At 47.9% G+C, this 17,860-nt stretch overlaps 8 protein-coding genes across 8 annotated transcripts; 3 read left to right on the forward strand and 5 right to left on the reverse strand.

Moving 5' to 3' along the window:
- Positions 1 to 561: 561 nt before the first annotated feature.
- N7487_005785 (uncharacterized protein) lies at positions 562 to 1,947 on the reverse strand (the record flags this gene model as incomplete). The annotated part of the gene is made up of 1 exon (XM_056873532.1): positions 562 to 1,947. One exon carries the CDS (start codon positions 1,945 to 1,947, stop codon positions 562 to 564), a length of 1,386 nt encoding a protein of 461 aa, XP_056731252.1.
- Positions 1,948 to 2,656: 709 nt separating this feature from the next.
- Positions 2,657 to 4,067, forward strand: N7487_005786 (uncharacterized protein; the record flags this gene model as incomplete). The annotated part of the gene is made up of 4 exons (XM_056873533.1): positions 2,657 to 3,022; positions 3,079 to 3,162; positions 3,227 to 3,969; positions 4,031 to 4,067. 4 exons carry the CDS (start codon positions 2,657 to 2,659, stop codon positions 4,065 to 4,067), a joined length of 1,230 nt encoding a protein of 409 aa, XP_056731253.1.
- An 82-nt stretch (positions 4,068 to 4,149) lies between these two features.
- On the reverse strand, positions 4,150 to 5,549 carry N7487_005787 (uncharacterized protein; the record flags this gene model as incomplete). Its single annotated transcript, XM_056873534.1, has 4 exons — positions 4,150 to 4,222; positions 4,289 to 5,064; positions 5,133 to 5,216; positions 5,274 to 5,549. The coding sequence occupies 4 exons, from the start codon at positions 5,547 to 5,549 to the stop codon at positions 4,150 to 4,152; spliced, it is 1,209 nt and encodes a 402-aa protein (XP_056731254.1).
- A 340-nt stretch (positions 5,550 to 5,889) lies between these two features.
- On the forward strand, positions 5,890 to 7,388 carry N7487_005788 (uncharacterized protein; the record flags this gene model as incomplete). Its single annotated transcript, XM_056873535.1, has 4 exons — positions 5,890 to 6,342; positions 6,400 to 6,483; positions 6,549 to 7,270; positions 7,325 to 7,388. The coding sequence occupies 4 exons, from the start codon at positions 5,890 to 5,892 to the stop codon at positions 7,386 to 7,388; spliced, it is 1,323 nt and encodes a 440-aa protein (XP_056731255.1).
- A 1,015-nt stretch (positions 7,389 to 8,403) lies between these two features.
- Positions 8,404 to 8,655, forward strand: N7487_005789 (uncharacterized protein; the record flags this gene model as incomplete). The annotated part of the gene is made up of 1 exon (XM_056873536.1): positions 8,404 to 8,655. One exon carries the CDS (start codon positions 8,404 to 8,406, stop codon positions 8,653 to 8,655), a length of 252 nt encoding a protein of 83 aa, XP_056731256.1.
- Positions 8,656 to 9,550: 895 nt separating this feature from the next.
- On the reverse strand, positions 9,551 to 11,016 carry N7487_005790 (uncharacterized protein; the record flags this gene model as incomplete). The annotated part of the gene is made up of 4 exons (XM_056873537.1): positions 9,551 to 9,720; positions 9,782 to 10,102; positions 10,123 to 10,650; positions 10,704 to 11,016. 4 exons carry the CDS (start codon positions 11,014 to 11,016, stop codon positions 9,551 to 9,553), a joined length of 1,332 nt encoding a protein of 443 aa, XP_056731257.1.
- Positions 11,017 to 11,471: 455 nt separating this feature from the next.
- Positions 11,472 to 12,733, reverse strand: N7487_005791 (DUF92 domain-containing protein; the record flags this gene model as incomplete). Its single annotated transcript, XM_056873538.1, has 4 exons — positions 11,472 to 11,738; positions 11,800 to 12,160; positions 12,237 to 12,451; positions 12,548 to 12,733. 4 exons carry the CDS (start codon positions 12,731 to 12,733, stop codon positions 11,472 to 11,474), a joined length of 1,029 nt encoding a protein of 342 aa, XP_056731258.1.
- A 565-nt stretch (positions 12,734 to 13,298) lies between these two features.
- Positions 13,299 to 16,200, reverse strand: xlnR (putative C6 transcription factor; the record flags this gene model as incomplete). Its single annotated transcript, XM_056873539.1, has 3 exons — positions 13,299 to 13,442; positions 13,496 to 15,783; positions 15,846 to 16,200. The coding sequence occupies 3 exons, from the start codon at positions 16,198 to 16,200 to the stop codon at positions 13,299 to 13,301; spliced, it is 2,787 nt and encodes a 928-aa protein (XP_056731259.1).
- Positions 16,201 to 17,860: the final 1,660 nt, after the last annotated feature.

Genomic DNA, 17,860 nt, shown 5'->3' on the forward strand with positions numbered 1-17,860 from the left:
TTTGAGCTCATATAGCAACCTATGTACTTCTGATGCTATCCCGCATGTTATAGGGCATGGATCATGGATCACTCGGAGATCATTTACTCGGTCATCAATAATATGGGTCCTCCCTTATTAGTTCCTTTTAACTAGATAGTAATAGATATGCCGATGTTTGACAAGCGCCCGCCATTAGACATATCATGAAATATGCAGCCTAACAAACAACCAAAGTCAAATCCAGAACAGGCAACTGAGTTTCTCACAGGGCTATGCTATCTATTGTACTCCCCAAAAGCAAGCCTCAGAGCTCACACAAGAAGATTATTGACAGTCTCGAGTCTTGGCAAGGAGGCTGTGCAAGACAAAATACCATGTTAATGCCCGAGGCTGGCTGACCCCCTCGACCTAAATGATTCAAAAAGAGGTGTAGCGCCAACAAAACTTAATCATTGATCATTGAGCCCACAAAAAATTGATTAAAAAATGGCTAAAAATGGCCAATACTGGCTAGATACAGACTAACGGCACTGGGGGCATTCGGCAACGCCCCTCCACATTTCAAGCCCAAAAGAGAGTCTAATTCAACGTACGCTGTGCATTCTGATCCGCCGCTTCTACCCACGCTACTCTCCTCAAATCCTCCAGCGCTGCCACCGTATCTGGGTGGTCCGTTCCAAATGCCTTTTCTCTGCGAGAATGTAACGTTTCAGCCATTCCACCGGCGACCTCCCACTTGCTTTGCGACTGGTATATAAAGCTCAGGTTGGCCATCGCACTAAGTGTGTGAGGGTGGTCTTTGCCTATGGTCTCTTCCATCAGGCGCACAGACCGGGCTGCCAGGATCTCGGCATCCGGTGATTGCCTCATCATTTGATATGTCACTGCAAGATCCGCCATGGCAACTAGTGTGTGTGGATGACGTTCCCCGAGGACCTCTTTCATCACAGCTGTTGCTTTTCCTCCGAGGTCTTTGGCTTCTTCGAGCCGACCCTGATTGCGATATGTTGAGGCAAGGTTACTGATGGACATGAGGGTTTGGGGGTGTGTTTCGCCGAGCACAGCCTCGCTACTAGCCACGACTTCTTTTTCAAGGCGTTCGGCATCGATCCATCGGCCTTGATGACGGAACGTGGACGCAAGGTTGGCCATAGCGGTCAAGGTGAAGGGATTATATGTCCCAAGTTCCTCCCGACTAACATCGACAACCGCCCGTTCTAACCTTTCAGCGTCGTCTAGCCTCCCCTGATCTCGGTATGTTGATGCCAGAGTAAGTTTCCAGTTTAACAGTGAAGCATCGGCGGGAGATAATTCCATTTCCCCGAGATCGACCAGTTGGCGCGCAATTGACTCGGCCTCTTCATACTGACCGAGATTGGCATACGATATAGCCAAATTAGACATTGAACCCAAGGTGGATGGATGGTTGGGACCGATGGTTTTCTTCTTCGTCTCGAAAATCCTCGAATCAAGCTCGTGAGCATCACCCCAAAGCCCTTGGCTCCGATACGTGGAAGCTAGATTCGTCATCGAAGTCAATGTCTGGGGATGCGCCTCGCCGAGAATCTCTTGTCTCAGCTTGGTAACCCGGGCGGCGAGAGCAGCAGCCTGATCCAGCTGCCCTCGGCCCCAATACGCTGAAGCAAGATTGTGCATTGCTGTCATCGTCATTAAGTCTTGCTCTCCCTTCAGGTTTTTGCAGGAGTTCAGCACCAGAATGGCTAGATCTTCGGCAGCAATCCATGATTTGGCTTGCAGCCATGCCTTGACACATGCGGATAGCTCTTCGAGAGTTATTGTCGCTGCGTCAGAATCCGCATCTGTCGTGAGTACCCGATTCCCCACTGTCGTCATTGACGACTTCAGGTCTGTTGCTTCGGTCGTCCAGCCTCGGCCATGGTATATGGCTGTGAGCTCACTGACCTCCCTCTGGAGCGACTCGAGGGAGGGAGGATGTTTGTCCATAGATCACAGGCAGGGCAGCAGGGATCACTCAACTCCGGGGCAGGTTGATGTTCGTTTGTGTGGATGTTCTGATAGACGGGTTCTTAATCATTTACCCGTATCGGAGGGTGTCAATAGGTGGGGTTGATGATGAAGACAGGAGAGTGCGACATGCGACTCAAAGGAGAATAATTGCGAGCTGTGAACGCATTGCCAAGGTGTGGGGGGGGACACGAATGCTCCGATTAATGACAATACAGACGAGAGAGGGGTCAACGGAGACGGTGTTCTCCGGGTAATAATTTTGTAAATTGTAAAGTAACATGAACGATCGTCATTCCACATGATATTTTTGGAATATTAATAGCCTCAACCCTGCATCAAATATTCCATAAGGCTGAGACCAATACAAGAAATGCTGTTGCCTGAAAGCTGTATACCGTATGCATACATGACGTTGCAAAATATCAAACGGCTAGCTGGTTCAGCCCTACCGCGTGTACCACCAATTCCACAGTGGAGATGCGGCACGTCTGTTTGGCGCTAGTAATAGGGCTGTAACTTTAATTAAGGGTGAAAGTTACCTAGGTACCTAGATACTAGTACCCGTATCTGTACCACGGTAACGTTTGAAACACAACTTGTCCCGAACTCATGTTTCCCCGGTCCTCGGGTCACATCTCACTTTAAGCTTCACTTCAGAGGTTGCCCAGATTTCTCCAGATTGATCATGTCTCGCCGAGGCACGCAGCCAGAACCTTGTGGATCAGAGCCCAGTCGCCATCAGCGTCACCAAATCCAAGATGCAGATATAGATCCTTGGACTCAAATCCAGAGGTTCTTCAAGATGCCATCGCAAACAGGACTGAGGGAACTGAATATCAATCATGGATGGCCAGTGATGGTTTTATTACCTCTGGCTGGTCTTGCAAAGATTTTTCATTGGAACCCGATCATAGTTCTTGTGGTGAATATCGTCGCCATTATCTTCTTGTCTGAGGCGATATCTATCTCATCCGATGAGCTCGCTGAGCATCTCGGAGAGTTGCAAGGTGCATTACTCAGTGCCACATTCAGCAACACCGTAGAACTCACAGTGAGTCACAATTGATGTCCCAGATTTCGAAACAACCCGATGCTCACCCAGTCCAGGCGGGCATTCTAGCTCTGGTTCATGGCGAGATCTCATTTGCACAGTCTGTTATGGTTGGGAGTATTCTATCAGATATTTTGCTTGTAAGTTCTGGCATTATGAAAAACTTAGTGGCGGCCATATTGTCCGACTGACAGCCAAATCTAGGTCTTCGGCTGCTGCCTCATCACAGCTTCGTACAACAAGGAAGTTTTAGAGTTCAACAGCGCTCTTGCAAAGACTTTATCCTCCTTGATGATGATCACATCCGTGACGATGCTTCTGCCAACCGCTCTCTATTCGACTTTCCCAGTATCTGAGATTGATGACAGGGTGCTATCCTTCTCCCGAGGAACGTCATTTGTACTGCTCGCGCTCTACGGGGGTTACCTCTACTTCTACCTCGGGACTCACAAACACCTCTTCCTTTCAAATGAGAGTGAAACCAGTGACGATGAAATTGAAGGAGATTCATCACCTTTAACCAACCGAGCCAGCCTGGCTTCATCAATTATCCGATTGATAACTGCGGTGGCCGCAACAGTCTTTTGCACAGAACTTCTGCTTGAAAGCATCGGTGACATGACAAAAACGCTCGGAGTCTCTGAAGTATTTATCGCAATCGTTTTTATCCCAATCGCCAGCAATAGCACCGAGGGGGTTACTGTGATTACGGCCTCTCGCACAGGAGACACGGACTCTGCAATCCGGGTTATCATCGACAGTCTCTTGCAGATTGGCCTGTTTGTCATACCATTCTTGGTGATTATCGGCTGGTGTATTGCCGAGCCGATGACGCTTTTCTTTGACTCCTTCCAGACTGTTGCTATGTTTTTGGCTATCCTGGTGGTTAATCATTTACTTCGTGATGGGCAGTACGCCTACATTCATGGCGCGATGCTACTTGCTCTGTAAGTTTCCCTAGTTTCCTTGCTGACTCCAAACGATAATTTTACTGATACATAATTATAGTTACTCTAGTCTAGTTGTGGCGTTCTATGCGCACTAGGTAGCTCATGGCCTTTGCCACAACACATCTTTAGGAGACACCTCAAGTAACGAATGATGTGATATATCAGGACAGAAAGAATCTAAGTACCTAGGAAAATCACATTCGCCGACACTTCAGGCCTAATAAAGAACGCAAAAGTAATGATCATGTATCTGTTAAGAGAAAGCAAAGTCAATACCGATGAACAATAAGCCCAAAAGACAATACAAGCGACTCACGTTCCAATTAGCATCAGCCCCTCGAAGTAATTACTCCGTCCATCAGATATGAGATAAGTCATAACCACAACACTAAGCAAGAGTGTCGTAGCCTCAAACCCATCAAACCTAAGAATGAGCGGTTGATCAAAAGCCCAACCAACAAGAACCAGCAGCGGAGCAAGAAGCATCGTAACCCGCAACACATTATTAATAACCGCCCTGATCCCAAGCTCAATCTGATTGAGGGATCGAGACCCCACCACAATAGAGCGGTATTTGACCAAGTTCCCAAGCAGAGGAATAAGCGTCACGGCAAGGAAAGACTGGTTCATACCCGTTATCGAAGCAACGCCACTCAAACTCCCAACTATGTAATGAGTGCACACAAGCGCAAAAACAGAAGCAACGGCTAATATTATAGTTGCTGGGCCCTTGCCAATATATGGTTGTGGGATCTGGGCCTCCATGATCTGGTTCTGGCGAGATTGATGGTCGCTGCGGGCGTAGTCTCGCTGGCTGAATGGGGTGCTTGCGAACATGGCTGCATGGGTGCCAAGGCGGAAGACGAGGAATGTAAGAAGCAGAATGGCAAGAACAATGGCTGTTACACGTTGTGTCAAGAGTATTTGGTCTTCAGGGGTGGCTTTGGCGGATGGGAAGACATCCATTATGGTTGGGAGGGCGAGGAGGATGAAGACGACCATCATAAGGGATGAGAGAACTGTTGTGAGGGTGCGATCGAACCGGAGTCGCTTTTGGTCATAGCCTGAGACGAAGATAGTGGTGCCTAGGACCTAGATGTATAGTTTGTATCAGGAGAAGGTTCATAGCACCAATGATTGGATATGTTACTGGGATTTACCAGTAATAAATTGCTTATGACACTTCCAAGTATCACGGACTGGGAGATGTGTGGTTGGTTTTGCGCGATCGCATTGATTCCGATCTGGATAAATCATCGTCAGTCTATATTTGCATTGAAGATGGAGTCCTTGGATATAACCATTAATTCCACCGAGTTTCCCAGTGTTGATTTCAGCACTTCAATAACGGCCCGACTGCCACCTACAGTCAGTGCATCGACTGATCGATTAATCCATGACCCAAGTGGAATCAGAGCGACAATGTTAAGAGCGAAGATGACAGCACTGTTCCACTTCAGGGCTCCTCCTATGATACCGATGAGAGGTATCAAAAGTGACAAGACGCCAAGGTGGTGCTGGATATGTGCCATAACGGAATTGCAATATAGCATAAGTGAGCTTCGATCGCGAGGCATGATTCATTGAGCAGAAAGGTGAATCTGAGAGAATTCATCCGTCTGTGGAAAGTCCACACACATGTGCAGGTCAATAAATGAGGCTCGTTGTATTATAGTAATATTTCCATCCGATACGGTCACAGATGTAATTAACCGTAACCAACTGTAATTAACCAACAGATACATGTATTTTTATCTGCATGGCTCTTTAAGTAGAAGAATCCTAGCTGTCGACGCAATCCACCAGTTACACCAATGCGTACGCAGATGCCCAGGACTGAAAGGAAGTGGAGTAATACATCATCCCTTGACCCTCAACCCCAATGTTCTTTTGGTCTCTTTCCTCACTCTTGACAACATGAATAACACAGCTCACCCCCGACTGCGAAAGTCAACCAAGGTTGACCCTGAAATCATGGCCAGGTCCCTCGAATCAAATACAGCCTATGAACAAGATTCATTACTCAGGGAGGAAGATGGACGCGAAAGAAACGGAGAGGAACCTACGGATTTGCGTGACACAAACTACCCCGGCTCGAAGCGCGCTATGTTCCTAGGCAACTCGGTTTTACGTGTGATCAAGATTACGCTGGGATGCAGCTACTCCAATTTGCTACTGCCGTTTGTGTTTCTGGGTATAATTGCGGGGAGTCAAGGATGGGATGACTCGATTTCCTTCGTGTTCAACTTCTTGGCGATTCTTCCTCTCGCTGCATTACTGTCGTTCGCCACAGAGGAACTGGCAAAAAGTGTCGGGCAAACAGTTGGAGGGCTAATAAATGCGACATTTGGAAATGCCGTCGAAATGATTGTGAGTGGACGTTTGACGCTCTGTTAAGGTAGGAAACTGACACTGGTCACTATGCAGGTGGGGATCACTGCGGTCCGACAGGGAGAAATCAGTATTGTGCAATCTAGTATGGTGGGCAGTATTCTGTCAGGAAATCTCCTGGTAGGTTTGGATTTTATTGCATGTTCACTGCCCAGATGGTCTTGCCTACTTACACGAAAATTTAGATCCTCGGTGTTTCATTGTTCTGCGGCGGCTATGGAAAAGATGTGGTGAAATTCAACGTGGACGTTAGTGGGATACTATCATCTTTGATGGTGGTTTCTTCTGCAACATTGATCATCCCATCCGTCCTCTATTCAACCATACCGTCCAAATCCCACGACGTGGAAGCCAGCGTCCTAAGTCTCTCCCGTGCTGCCTCCGTGATTCTACTCACATTCTACCTGGTCTACCTTTACTTCCAACTGAAGAGTCACTCCGAGCTATTCGTCGACGATAAACAAGAAGGGGAAGAAGAGGAGCGACTTCTGGGCCCATGGTCGGCAAGCATCGTTTTGATCCTTGCAACCCTCGGGGTCACCGTCTGCTCTGATCGTCTGGTGGACAGTGTCGATGGCTTTGTAGATAAGTGGCATGTGAGCCGGGCTTTTATTGGCTTGATTGTGGTTCCGATTGTCGGAAATGCGGGAGAATTCAATACTGTGGTGAATTCTTCAATCAAGGGCAATATGGACCTCGCAATTGGTGTGGTCGTGGGAAGCACTTTGCAGATCGCATTGTTTGTGAGTCCGTTCCTGGTCATGTGTGGCTTTGTTCTTGGGCAGCCCATGTCCTTGCGCTACAGTCCCTTTGAAACTGTGGTATTCTTCATATCGGTCATAGTCATGGACTGCTTGATTCGTGGAGGTCGATCCAATTACTACGAAGGGTCTTTATTGGTTGGAACGTGAGTAACCACATGCGTGTTATGATTGTCTTCAGTACTAATTATTTCTCCTAGGTACCTGATAATCGCAATTGCATTCTACGTGCACCCAGATGCAGTCGATGCACCTTTCGTTTAGGATGCTGCAGGGTCGGCCATTAATTATTTCCAGTTAGAGTCATTAAATTTGAACCAGGTATAACATCTATGCTTCTAGCGAGCACTCAAAAATGATACAAGATTTTGCAAAATATTCTAAAAGCCAAAGGCAAGGATCGCCATAGTGGAGCCACCTCGTAGGGCTGAGACTTGGCGCTGTGATCAGACAAATGCACCAATTTTAATTAAACCAATCCTTTAGATTAAATTCAATAAACTCAGTTTTCATACAGATTTCCCACGGAGACTGAAGGGGATTTTCCAGGTCGACTTGCCTCCAACTCCAAAGGATCCTCTCTAGACAATAGACGGCTCTAACTCAAGCATCATGTGGATATAAGCAACCAAATCAATAGTCGTCACATCCGTTAGTTTGCCGGCTAACCGGCCAGGGGGGATATGATCAGGCAGCAGAATTCCCCTTTCTTATTTTGCATTCTCAGAATCATATTATCTTGCTTTTAGCTCCGTAATGACTATGCGTTTGTTTCCTGTATGTAGAGACAAATCATTATTGCGTACACACTGTGGCTGTTCAAAGTCACACAACATAAACCCCAGTTCAATCAGGTCCATTTATAGAGCTGCATAACAAGGCCCTAAGAAGGAATGCTGAAACACCAGTCATGTACGATCCATCACAGTTGCAGCGCCTGAACTAGGCTAATAAAGTATGTCTTTATTAGGAAAGGTAGTCGCCGGCCTTGTGTTTCCATATCAAATTAAGTACACCCAAAGGGTGGCCGCCAACCAAATATCACCATTTAGCGCTGCGCCATGCCCTATCTTCATGTAGAATGCACCTATGCCCCGTTGATACGACATGGCCTAGTCACACAAAGTCAGGGCGTTGAGCAGATCGGGGTATAAAGGTCCCTCAATTCACCCATCCAAGGCGTATCCTTTCCCCTCAGGTACCTTCCTAAATTATATTCTTACTATAATCGCCTTTCGAGTGATATTGGTCTCTGTCACCTATCCCTGTACTCCTCATCATGGGTCTTGTAAAGCTTCTGCTCAAAGTGATCCTCATTCCAATCGTTGTCCTCATTGTCATTGCTGTTGTTATTGTCCTTCTCATCAAAGCGCGTCGTGACCGCAAAAAGAAAGAAAGGGAACTGGAGAAATCTTTCCAACCGCCCCCTATACAGCAATGGGTACCGTACACCCCGGTCCAACAACCAGCCCCGGCATATGTCAAAACACCGGGGGCAATGGAGCAAGGGATTGGACATGGGCAGCCTTAGTGGCATTCTGTTTCTATTAGGTAATTATATCCTGCAGTGGGAAATTTAGTGATCATCTGTGCTAACATGGGTGTTGTAGACTGTTTTGGGCAAGATTTACACTATGGTTGGAAGGTCTATTTCTATAACTTTGCAAGTGATTTTGTGCGAATCATTTCCTTTGAAGATTTGTCTGTTAATGCAACTCGATGACTAGTTTCCAATGCAGTCATTGCACATGGTAGTAGTGACTCCAGTATCATGCTGAAACCTGTACTACCTACTCAGAGGGATCACCAATCTTAATCCATGTAAAAATGGAACGATATGCCAAGCATTCCCAGTTGGCTGGCGGCTACACATAGTTAATATAACGAAGTATAATGATTAGCAAAGAAAACGGTGGTAGTAGGGAACAAGATATCCCTGATGTCACTTTTGAGATTGAGCACCCCATAAAAGCGGCAGCAGCCCAGATAGGAAAGACCCCGCCATCTGTATAGTTGCTTATAGCGTACTGTAGACCAAATGCTCCAGGCTTTGCGTCTTGTAGAATTTGTACGTGGGCCAGCAAGCGAGCATATTGAGGGAGATGCGAATAAAATATGCTTTTACAAATGGTATAATCAAAACATAGGCGAAGAATGATTCCATGTGATCATTATTGGCAAATTGTTGAATTGAATTACATTGACATGGAAGGAGACATTCAAGCGGTCCTAGCTAAAGACATTGAAATCACGGAAGGGCAGAATTGATCTCGAATCCAATCCAACATGACCAAAGGCACCCTGGGGCACATGATGATTGCAGTTCGCCACAAGTGACTGTTCCTAAGAACCCCAGGGTCCCAAGGTCCCAAGTAATGCCCCCCAAATCCATGATGAGAAACAAGCAATTCTGTAGCTTGAAAATTCTAAAAGGAGACCTGCTCAACCGTATCGCGACGCAGAACCTCGGCATCCTCAGGCAACAGAAATCCGGCTTCAAGCTGCCGGTTGATGGCTTCTCCCGCCTGACGTCGATAGTTGGCTACCGTTTTGTAGATCGCCCACAGTTTGACATCTTTGAAAGGGGCCTCGGTGCCTTTTAATAATAACCAGGTTAGAAAATATGAAGTAGATCCTCACAGAAATGGTCAACTTACCAGTGTGCCAATGCGGATGCGGCTGAGGGGTAACATCGACGATTCTGGCAGTAGGCACGTCTATATGAACAGTTCTGACCCCAGCCAGCGCATTTCCGTACTCGTCTCGCTCGATGTTTCCGAATTTGTCGACATCAATTGTGGTACCTCGCGGGGGAGCTACACCGGTCGTAATCCATTTGTTCATAGCATCGAAGAGGGCATGGTAAAGGAAGGAATTGGCAAAAGTGCTCCACTGCGCACCTTCCAGATCAACAACTGACAAACGCTTCTTATCAGCCATAGAGAGGTATCGAGTCTCGCGATGGGACATGCCGGCGACTTCGTAGAGCCGGAATGACCTACTATCAGCACGGCGATGAGGGGGCTTTCACTTCCGCCGTAGAGTGTCTTGATGTAAACGAGCTCGAATTCACCTAGCACCTCAATGACTTTTGCATCGCGCATGTCTGGAAGTGGGTTACCGCCATCGCATTGGCATGGCATGAATCCCTCAAATGGGGCGCATCCGTTAGGAAGTCGGAGATGAAGAGACTCAACGATGAACTTTCTTATCAAGTCTGCAGTCTGGGAAAGACCAGTCAGTACGACGCGTTGGGCCTTCATACCCAGCTGTCCCGATCTCAAGGCATGTGAGGCAGCAACGAGAATCTCCGGAGACTGCAAGGTTGCGGCCCACCATCTTTCCTTGAAGATCCTGTAATTGTTCCACAGCTCATCTGCGTTAGAGAACGAGGGTATGTTGCTGGAAAACTCCTCTAGGGTCCGGCAGGGGATAAAGTGCATGTTTTTGTAGCGTTCGGGATCAACTTTTTTGATCTGGTCAATTGCAGCGGGAGCCTGGGAATCAACCTCCAGCCAGGCATGTCCTTCCGTCCATTAGCACAGACAACATGTCAAACTAGAATGCATGAAAACTCACCATTACGCATCAGCCACCGATTAATGAGACGCCAGATAGTTGTTCCACCCCATAGGTGAGATGGTTCCATGATGACAAGACCAGAGAATTTACCAGGATCGGTAGGGCAACGAAGAATAAGGCGTGTGCAGTACGAGTTGGCAACAGCAACGCCGGTCATCATGTATTCCTGGGAGACGTAGTCATACACAGGAAGCAAGTCACCGTGATGGAGGTCATATGTCACGGTCTTGGATGTTTCAGTCTCCGGTAGGAAAGAGACGCTTGGCTTTGTGACTCGCACGTGCATTGCGCGTTCTTCTTCGGTTGGCATTTTGGCAGGCGTGCTCTTTTTGTCTAGATCAAGCCAAAGTCAGCCCTCTGAGTCCGAAATGAAGCCTAGGGACACTAGGCACGTAGAAAAGACTCACAAGCTAGGGCCAACGGTGACACGTGATGAACCGTGGTTGAGTCAAGGTCGCGTTGGCTTTGCCTGATTAGGCCGGTGTTGTTGTTGAGATGCGAAGGGAATACCAGAAGAAGATAAGGGAAGTGGAAGAGAAAAAAAAACAAAACAAATACTGCATTTTTCGAAGAGGAAAGGTGGGAAGGTGATGAGTTGGAAGCAGCTAAGGCAAACAAAAAGCTAGACTGCGCTTCTCAAAGCGGACATTCAAAATAATAAGAGAGATAAAGACATATATTCATAAGTTTCATCTAAACCCGAAAAATAAACATGTTCGAGACTTGGATTAGTTCGGAATTCCACCAGAAGAATATCTATAGAATTCACACCAGCAACTCAAACACATCCAATCCCCAGAACCACTGTGCAATACCCATCGCTCCGACACTCATAGTTGCAGCCATGAGAAGATTGACACCGTTGTTGTCTAGCCAGTCATGACCAGTTTCAAGACGACGACTTTCCTGACTTTCCTCGGGGATATGTGTCGCCTGGACGCCACGCAATGCAGCATTATGTATGCTACCAGTGGTTTGGGCGGTGCTATTAGCAGGAACAACCGGCTTGCCCGTGGAAGGGTGAATGAGAACCTAGAAAAACAAGATTAGAGCTTTGTACACAGTGGCCAAGGACAAATAACCGTGAACTCACCTTCCTACCACCGCTACCCTCTACAACCTTCCCGCTTCTCTTATCGACAACACTGGCCTGCAAAAGCCCACCAAGGACACTGTCAAGAACACTGCCTAATGTACCCCAAAGAGTCATAGCTATGGTCCACAGAGCCCGATCCTTCAATCCGGCACTAGAACAGAACGGAAGAACCGCAGCAGATGTCGCGGAAACAATGAACGACCCCAGAAGACCGGCCCCAAGACCAGCTGCAGTAACACCACCATTTGTACCGGGAGGGACTTCACGGAGATTCAACGAGGTAATCAGGCGGGGTTTTGATTTCGAGAGAATGCCAAGCTCGGAGGAGAAGGTGTCTGCAGCGACAGCGGCGTAGTTTCTGCGAAAAAAAGCTTATTAGCTATATGCTCTAGAACAGATAGTGTAGGCATAAAATGTGATGTTGAGTGACATACGCTACAATGCCAACAATCAATATGTCAGCCGCATTCTGACCGAGTGAGAAACATGATTCGGTGCCTGTTGTTTTGGACAGAATAATCGTATGAGCGATCGATAATATGGTAGCGACAACGGAGTTCGCTAGGACTTGAATATGGTTTCGGGGGCCTTCGCCGCCTTCCGCACCGGTTGCGGAGAGTGTTAAATGTGACTTAATCTCATGTTTTACCTGTCATCGCGATCTTGTAAGCTGCGCCCATAACATAGATATAGGCTGAAGAGCGGATAGTATGCAGCTCCCCTCCACATATGGATAGCTCCATACCTTTGTGACCTTCGTCCCACCGAAATAGAATACTGCGAGAAGCGCCACGGGTGCCGACCATGGATGGAGAGCATGCGCGGCGGCTGAACATCCCGCAAATACCAGACCGAGCGGGGTAAGGGATTTGCGCGACCAAGCTCGATAGACAAGTCCAAAGACGAGAGGTATGCCTATATAGGGTTTCATTTTGTTGGTCTTGTGATCTCGAGTGCTGTCATTTGTTGGGAGAGATGGTGGCTGAGGTTGAAGAGGTGTGCAGCTGAAGGAGCATCGGAGCTTGGGTGGAGTCCGAAATAAGCATCGTCACATGATGTGAATTCCACTTTTATACAACTGAAGGCAAAAATAGAAATTGAAAGTATTAAACAGGTATAAGATAGTAATTACAAAGTTTGTGTGGCTCAATATTATAAGTATTAATGTATTGATCTGTTAGAGTTACATCGAACCAGCGAACAGCTCGGAGGTCTTCGTAACATCCGATTAAAGCAATGGGCTTGTAGGGAATATAGAAAAGAGAACGAACTCGTTATACCTAAAGGATATTCCTAAAACCATCTAAAATGAATACGTAGGTAGGTATGGTATGTGCCGGGTCAATATATAGACACCAAGACTGTGCGCCTTTTTGCTCCTCGGGGTATGTCCAAAATCCAGGAAAAAAATAGTATACAGGCCGCAAATTGAACCAAAATCAAAGGAAAAGGAAAGCATAATAAATCTAAAAGCGAGACAACAGGTGGCAGCCTTGCTAAAGCGCGAGGCCGCTGCCATCGCCACTCCAGCGGTAAAGGGCTAGCACCTCACGCCTGCGTGACTGCTGCTCGCCGAAGTCTTCTGGCACACGGCCGCGGACTTGAGCCAGTGCCGAGCGCATCACCTTTCGGAACGTTCGCTGCACGATATTAGTTTCGGTAGGTATAAGCCTTGGTCACGGATAAATCTTACCTGATATTCAGTGTTCAAAGTCACGACGCAAGCCTCATGCGCTCGTACGATTGTTTCACAGGCTCGAACAACACTGGGACTGGCATCTCCTTGTAGTTTATCCGCAGTTAAGAGCAGCAAAAAGCTGCCTTGCAAAAGATATATGCCAAAGAAGAAGGGCATGAAGCTTAGATCGGGGTCGTATTCTAAAATGTCCGAGGCCGCCTCAGCAGAGCTGACTGCATGGCCCATGGCAGTAATAAACGACTCGGAAGAAATCCACAGATCGTTATCGTCGAGCAAGTTGATCGGGTCCCACTTCCCAGCCAGCAGAATGTGGAGTACATGCATAATGTGGGTGCCATAGGCAACCACCATCCTCGTATGAACGATGGACTCGCTCACATGCGATCCTACCGTGCTACTCGACCGACCAGACGGGCTGACGTGGTTCAGGTTGGAACCTTCCATGGCTGTGTCAGGCTCACCGGCCCCGAGGGCGATAGAGCTAGTATATCGAGCCTCAAATTCTTTCAGGCTCTGGGCGTAAACATCGAGCTGCCGGCTGATTTCCATGGCCTGACTTTCCCACTCGCCACTATTGCGGAAATGGAGACCGAAGCGCGGGTGATTGCGGGCATGTTGTAAATCCACAATCTCACCCAGGATAGACATTAGGGGTAAGAAATACCCAAACATGCTATGGCCAGTGCATTCAGACGATGGGCCAGCACGGCGGTAGTTGACAGATGAAAAGTCGCCCGCCTGCCAGATATCATCGTTCATCGGCTGTAACAATCCCTCGCACTCTTTGTCCAGCAATGTCAAGGGTCGGTTGTAACAAAGTGCCAGGTGGCGATCTGTTGCATATAACAGCCACCAGAGTCGCCGGCGTTCCTCGCGTTCTTCCTCTGTGAGATTAATCGCAGAGTTGCCTGGGCCGTGGCCTAGCAAAGAGGACGATTGCCTCTTGTTGCCATTCACATCAATGTCCCCCTCACCCTCCATTTCGCCGTCTTGACGGGTTGTTGCATTAGGCGGTAATTCGCGACCGAGCTTGAGCTCTCGCGCGAGAGACCAGGCAGCTGTCCACCATCGCATACTTGCAGCTTTATATTCGCTAGCAGAGACGACAGTCGCCAAGTGAACATACGTAGCGACGTCATCAACTGCGCCAGTAGCACTACTTTGAGCACCCAGTTGATCCATGGATACCCCAAACCCACCCAGAGCCACCCCGTTGATTACCATATTAGCTGGGTAATTGGGAGACGCTTCTCCGGTGGCAGGTCCGTGGATAAGTGGTCGAAGTAAGCCAATAGTCAACTCCAGAAGTTTTTGGCAGACTCGGCCTCGAGCTGAGGGGGGTGATGTCAAAAATGCAGCCTCACTTGTTTGAGCTGCGACCCACAGCATGCTGGCGAGAAGCCCGGGGGTGCACGATCGCGGCTTTGTGGGGTGTAGGAATGATTGCTTGCGGAAGACATAGCCAACCACATAGGGCGACGACGGAGAAAGATGCGAGGACGATGAGCTGGTGAAATAGACGTCTAGGAGATCGCAGGCGAGAGATTGAGGGATTATAGATATAATGTGCGGAAGAACTGGTTGCAAGACCGGGTATCTCAATGAGCTGGAGAAAGGGGGCATGCTGAAGGAAGGGAAGTTCGCGGGTGATGGGGGAGGGAGTGGCAACCAGCTAGGTGACTGCGCTGGAGGAGAGAATCCCATAAAAGAAGCCGATGGGTTCTCTGTCGAGTTTCCAATGCGGAAGTGGTTCATGGAGCTCGGATTTGCGTCTTGCGCATTCATCAAAGGGTATGCGCCGTCATTATACCCCGAAAACCCTTGAGCATGAAGCATTGAACCCGGCGATCGAGGGTTCCCATTTGAGTTTTGCATCATCTGTATGGAGCGCATATCTGGCACGGACATTGAGGGTCGGTGCGATTCTTGGAGCGCTGCGTAATTATTGAATGGCATGCCTGTCATGTTGGAACCCATCTGCTGCTGAGAAGGCGCTTGGACGGGCGCTTGATTTTGGCGCATAGCAGATAAGCCAGCCACCTCCATGTTATGCGCCCGAGATTGTGCGCCTTCAGTTAGAGTCCGCGCGGCGTCAAAGGCGCGATCGTAATTTTCGTTGGATTCGTGCAATGGTTGTCCGTTTGAGGGCCGTACTTTGGCAAGCGTTATGTTTTCGTTGCCAGCAATGTCGTTGTCGGTAATGCCAGTGGCGGCTATATCCTTTTTCGACGCTTTCCCGCGCTTCTTGCGCTCGCGGGCGTACTCACAGCTGAGTCCGAACTCTGGGAACTGTTAGTTCAACCAACGGGCAAATGGAGACGGTTCGCTGGTGGGAAAACTGTACCAACACAATGCGCACATGGGTTATGCCCATCACATTTGGTTCGCAATTGGTTGCACTGGTCGCAGGCCCGGCTAATTCTCCGCCGGGCTGGGGTTGCGGATGAGTTTTTGCGAATAGCAGAGCGCGCTTCAGTAAGGGAATTGCGCAATTCAGGATCCTTAAGACTTGAATTGGATCCATTTTGTTCGCTGTAGAGGAGATGTTGGGGATGTTTGGACGTCTTCGGGCCGAGAGTGTTCCCAGGATCGGACGGGAGGTCGGCAGTATCAGCTTCGCGTGCCAACTGGAGCTGCTCTAGCGCATACTGCGACCCCTCCGCAAGCGTGTCCAGCCCGGGGGTTTGGGATTGTGTCATCCGTTCAGCTTGAGATTGAAAGGGGGAGTAAGAATTGGCAGAGGAGAGGGAGGTCATCGACATGCTTCTCCGAGGAGGCGGAAACAGGGCTATGGCGACATAGAGGGACAGATCAAGGGGATCTAGACTCTCTGGTCTATCTGACACAAAAGGATTGAGTTAAAAGTAGAATATAGGGTGACCAAGAAGTCACAACGGCATTGCAGAAAGATGCAGAGAGACGGGAAGGCGACCTCGGGACTTTCTTTTTCTCCCCTCGCCGCACCCAAAGCTTAGTTTTCACACAGTTTCGAAGGCCAAAGGCAAGGAATCAGAAATTCCAGACAAATTTTTTTTTTAAAAAAAATAACACCCAAAAAGGGGGATCGGAAATACGAAGATTAGAAGATCAGAAGATTGGAGCATTAGGAGATCAGAAGATCAGAAGATCTGGGGAAGTCATGTAAAGGCGGGGGCAACGGCAGCACGTGGTGCATCGGTGTGGTGTGTTATAGAATGTACCTCTCTCTCTCTCCCTCACACACAAACTTCTATTTAATCGATTAAACACTTAATACACCTTATATCCAGGCCTTGAACCTGTTTCCTGTTTTTTTAATCCCCAAGACGCCGTGTGTTTCAAGTGAAACTGTAGACTCCCTTTTCTTCCTTCGCTTATGTCCGTGTTCTCCACATTTCACTTTGATCAAAATCCTAGTCATCCACTAGAACAAACACGTATACTGGCCTGGGAGGAATTCGAATGCGTATATATACAGTCAAACCCTGCTAAAATGTACTCCACCCCGATCACTTTGGAAAAATTTACACTCCCGGGTTATAATAAACAGCTCCAAGGCAGCCTAATTAGGTATAGCGCACCCCGATTTTACAAACTTTACTTTACAAAGTTGTTTTTTAGGCCTACCGCCCCCATGGTTTATTAATTTCATTGGCTTAACTCTGCATCCGCCCTTTTCTGCCGGATTTAAACTCCCCTTAAATATGATTACATAATCCAAATACTAAGCCCTGGAGACCCTCACTTCTTTGCGGAGTACAGACCCCGTTAATTTGTAAAGATTTGCTCTCCGACGATCCTTACATTTTAACGGGGTTTGACCGTACTCCATACAGCTACATATGATTTCGGACCTAAACCCCTCTTCTAGCCACGGTTACATACCCCGGTCTTGGCACCGGGGATGAGAGGACAAAGCACATTAAGGTACGGAGCATGTACAGGGTCTCCGGATATAATCCTCATGCCGGGGCCATTCACAGGGGCCGGGTCTATAGGGGTCATCGGGTAGAATGTTAAATTATATGTGAATCTGACCATTCTGATACTCCTAGGGCTTCGGAAGCTCGGCAATTATACAATGTGCACTTATTCTAAACATTCCAAAGCGGCTAGATCCGCGTTCCTAGGTCACTATCTTCCTTTTTAACTTTTGGATTTTGCCTAAATTCACTCTGGGAGTTTTCCCGGGGTCATCTCCCCAATATAGAGTTGTGATGAGTCAAAAGAGAGGAAATAGTTCTAGAAGTTCAATGTCATATTCATACAGGTATATACTGTTTTCTCCATGTGTAATGTACAAATGCAATGAAGCCCGGAAAACAAATCGGGCAGGAAATATACAGAAAATTAAAAAGGCAGCTAAATGAATCCGGAAGT

Source organism: Penicillium crustosum (genome assembly GCF_028827405.1).
Source record: "Penicillium crustosum strain IBT 35664 chromosome Unknown utg000002l_segment0_segment0, whole genome shotgun sequence".
Taxonomy (NCBI): domain Eukaryota; kingdom Fungi; phylum Ascomycota; class Eurotiomycetes; order Eurotiales; family Aspergillaceae; genus Penicillium; species Penicillium crustosum.